Source organism: Saccostrea echinata, unplaced genomic scaffold (assembly GCF_033153115.1).
Source record: "Saccostrea echinata isolate AGI-Se365-2 ecotype Australia unplaced genomic scaffold, CSIRO_AGI_Sech_v1 ptg000025l, whole genome shotgun sequence".
Lineage (NCBI taxonomy): Eukaryota > Metazoa > Mollusca > Bivalvia > Ostreida > Ostreidae > Saccostrea > Saccostrea echinata.
Genome location: NW_026889774.1, coordinates 23,603,845 through 23,606,604, shown reverse-complemented (window position 1 = coordinate 23,606,604; position 2,760 = coordinate 23,603,845). Strand labels below are relative to the sequence as shown.

Here is a 2,760-nt window from a genome sequence, read left to right as displayed (position 1 = left end):
TAAGGGGGTTGGGGGATATTTTAATTAACCATATTACTTCCTTGTTGAGTCCTTAAAAGGAAGATATATATATATATATATATATATATATATATATATATATATATATATATATATATATATATATATATATATATATATATATATATATATATATATATATAAAAGATGTTTGGCATTATTAAAATATAAAACTTTTTTCTGCTTATGAATAATAGCCTTTACTGGCCACTTTTCCATATTCTTTTCTGATTGTCACAGTTTCAACTGTCCTTTTACGTAAGCCAACGTCTATCATATTAAGACATCACACTTGTTATATTTGTTTGATTTTTTCTTTAATCTGACATCAGCAGGATAAAAGAAAAAACACTGCTTGTTTTTTTAATTATATTTAACATGATCATTTGTATAACAAAAGCATCAATGTTGATAATTATACCTTTATGGGCATTGGCTATATGAAGTATTACAACATATAATGTACAAAAAATATTCTAAAACAAATATTTTATCGACATTGATTCTCCTTGCATGAATGACTTACACCCTTATGTTTAAACTTTTTTCGTAAAAAAAATGTTCTAATCTTTCTTAATATTGCCTCGTTAATAACGATAAAATGTTGAGAGTAACTGACCCCTCTCATCCAGGATGTAATGTCTCATCACCTTCGGAAGCTTCTTTTGATGGAAACCCATATTCGTAATTTTGGATGAGAGCTCTCGGCAGCGGAAGTGGAGAGCTCCATATTGTTGGTGTTATCGTGTGATGACGCTGTATGCTCGCCATGATGGTCACTAATCTCGTAAATTTTGGCCACCTTTTTAAGAATAAGAGCCTTCAACACTGAGCGATACTGTCTGCTTATACAGAAATAGACAAAAAAATTCAATGTTGCATTGACAAGGACTGTCATATCAATAATGTCGCCTACGTGGGAATATAAAAGAAAATAAAAGAAATGGCTTTCGCCTCCCTCGATTCCGGAAAGAAACGCCATTATTCCAACAGGTAATTCCATCAAAATATAAATCAAGACAATAACCACGAGCATGATCGATGTTCTTGTGTATCCTGTGGTTATGTTAGCTTGGTCTTTCTGGCTGGGACTCCTTAGCTGGTCTTTCCGTTTCATTGCAGCACGGAGCTCTTTAATCAGTAAGGCACTAAGAACAATCATGGCCATACTCGGTACTACTTTAAATATCACACCATACAGCCAGAGTAGTACTGTCTGATAATCCACATGGTTTCTGGCAAACGTTGTTTTTCGTATCCAATATCCGGTAAGATTTGTGTTATCTTCCGAAGAATCGTACACCTCGTAATATAAGTAGAATGGTATTGTGGCCAATGTTGTTACAATGAAAACTATCAGAACAGTCAACTTGGCTCTGGCACGATTGCAGTGCTTTTTGGCGATGTTGGGTTGACAGACTTTTAAGTATCGAAAGATGGCCAATGATATAGTCAACCAGTTTGAGACTGTGTGAAAAGCGATGAACTCGTGAAAGCATATAACAACGATGTACATCCATCCTTCGGAATGATAAATCAATTCACTCGGTCCAGTGGCAGTGAAAAAATATGTCACATACACAAGGTAGAGAAATAATGACATACCATCTGTAAAAGCTAGAACTGTCAGCAAAAGGTTGGTGGAGGTCCTCATGTTTTTTCTCGACCAAACAAATCCGTTAAGAATATTCAAAATTATACCAATAAAGCAGATGGTCCCACTGACGTAACCGTGTATCAGACGATAGCCCATGACTGGTTCAGGCATATGTTCAAAGAGCGAACTATTCTCCATGATTTTTACGTCCCTGAAGACTGTTGCAAGGTGCAGTGGAAGTCAATTCTTACTTGAATATTATGATAATAGAGATAGATTGTTAACACTTATATAGTCCCCTCCCTTAATTGTTGACACTAAACTTAGGAGGAAGTCAATCCTTTGGTCATGTGATGTACGTCTTCTATATATCGTTTTGTATACTTGGTCAGTTCTTATGACGATTTGTTTACTGCACCCCATCTTAAAGGTTATGTAAAAGATAATGCGATGATTGTGTGGGGGAGGGTAAAGAAATGCTTACGTGTGAATTTCAATCGAATTTGATTCAGGATGGAAGTTTTGGTTATTCCGAAAAAAAAAATTAAAAAAATTATTATAACTACAATGTATGGATTAGCCAACAACCGTATTACATGAAGAGTATAGCTCACAAATGTCAACAGACATCCGGATTCGATTCAGGATGGAAGTTCTGGATATTCCAAAAAAATATTTTGAAAAATTCTGATAACTACAATGTATGGATTTAGCAAAAAACCGTATTACATGAAGATTACAGTTCACAAATGTCAAATCTTTAAATAAAGTTGATAGATGTTTCTGCTCATGATACTGAGAGGATATAAAACATCTACATATAATTTCAAAAAATTTCTCAAGCTTTAAAATTCAGTTTAAGGAATTAGACATTCCTACCACAAGTACATAAAATATATAAACATAAATTTTAATAGCTGTAGTAAAAATAAGACACACATTTGTTTTTTGTGTTTACGGCAGTAATACCGAGGTTCAGTGTTCGGGAAGTTATTAAGAGTTGATATCATATTACTCGAGTGGCGCTTTTGCTTTCAGTTTAGTGGTTTTTAATCACTGTAATTCTATGTACACTGTACAAAATGAACTATACTATGGTCCCAATGAAAGATTGCAAAATTGCCTGGTCATTTGTACAAAAT

General features: G+C 33.8%; 1 protein-coding gene across 1 annotated transcript; it reads right to left on the bottom strand.

The window, feature by feature from the left end:
* Window positions 1-368: 368 nt before the first annotated feature.
* LOC133192738 (G-protein coupled receptor dmsr-1-like) lies at window positions 369-1,836 on the bottom strand. Its single transcript, XM_061328751.1, has one exon. It carries the CDS (start codon window positions 1,814-1,816, stop codon window positions 668-670), a length of 1,149 nt encoding a protein of 382 aa, XP_061184735.1. The 5' UTR covers window positions 1,817-1,836; the 3' UTR covers window positions 369-667.
* Window positions 1,837-2,760: the final 924 nt, after the last annotated feature.

Excerpts from the sequence above, each read along its gene's own strand:
- LOC133192738 (XM_061328751.1), bottom strand. The coding sequence starts at position 1,816 with ATGGAGAATAGTTCGCTCTTTGAACATATGCCTGAACCAGTCATGGGC.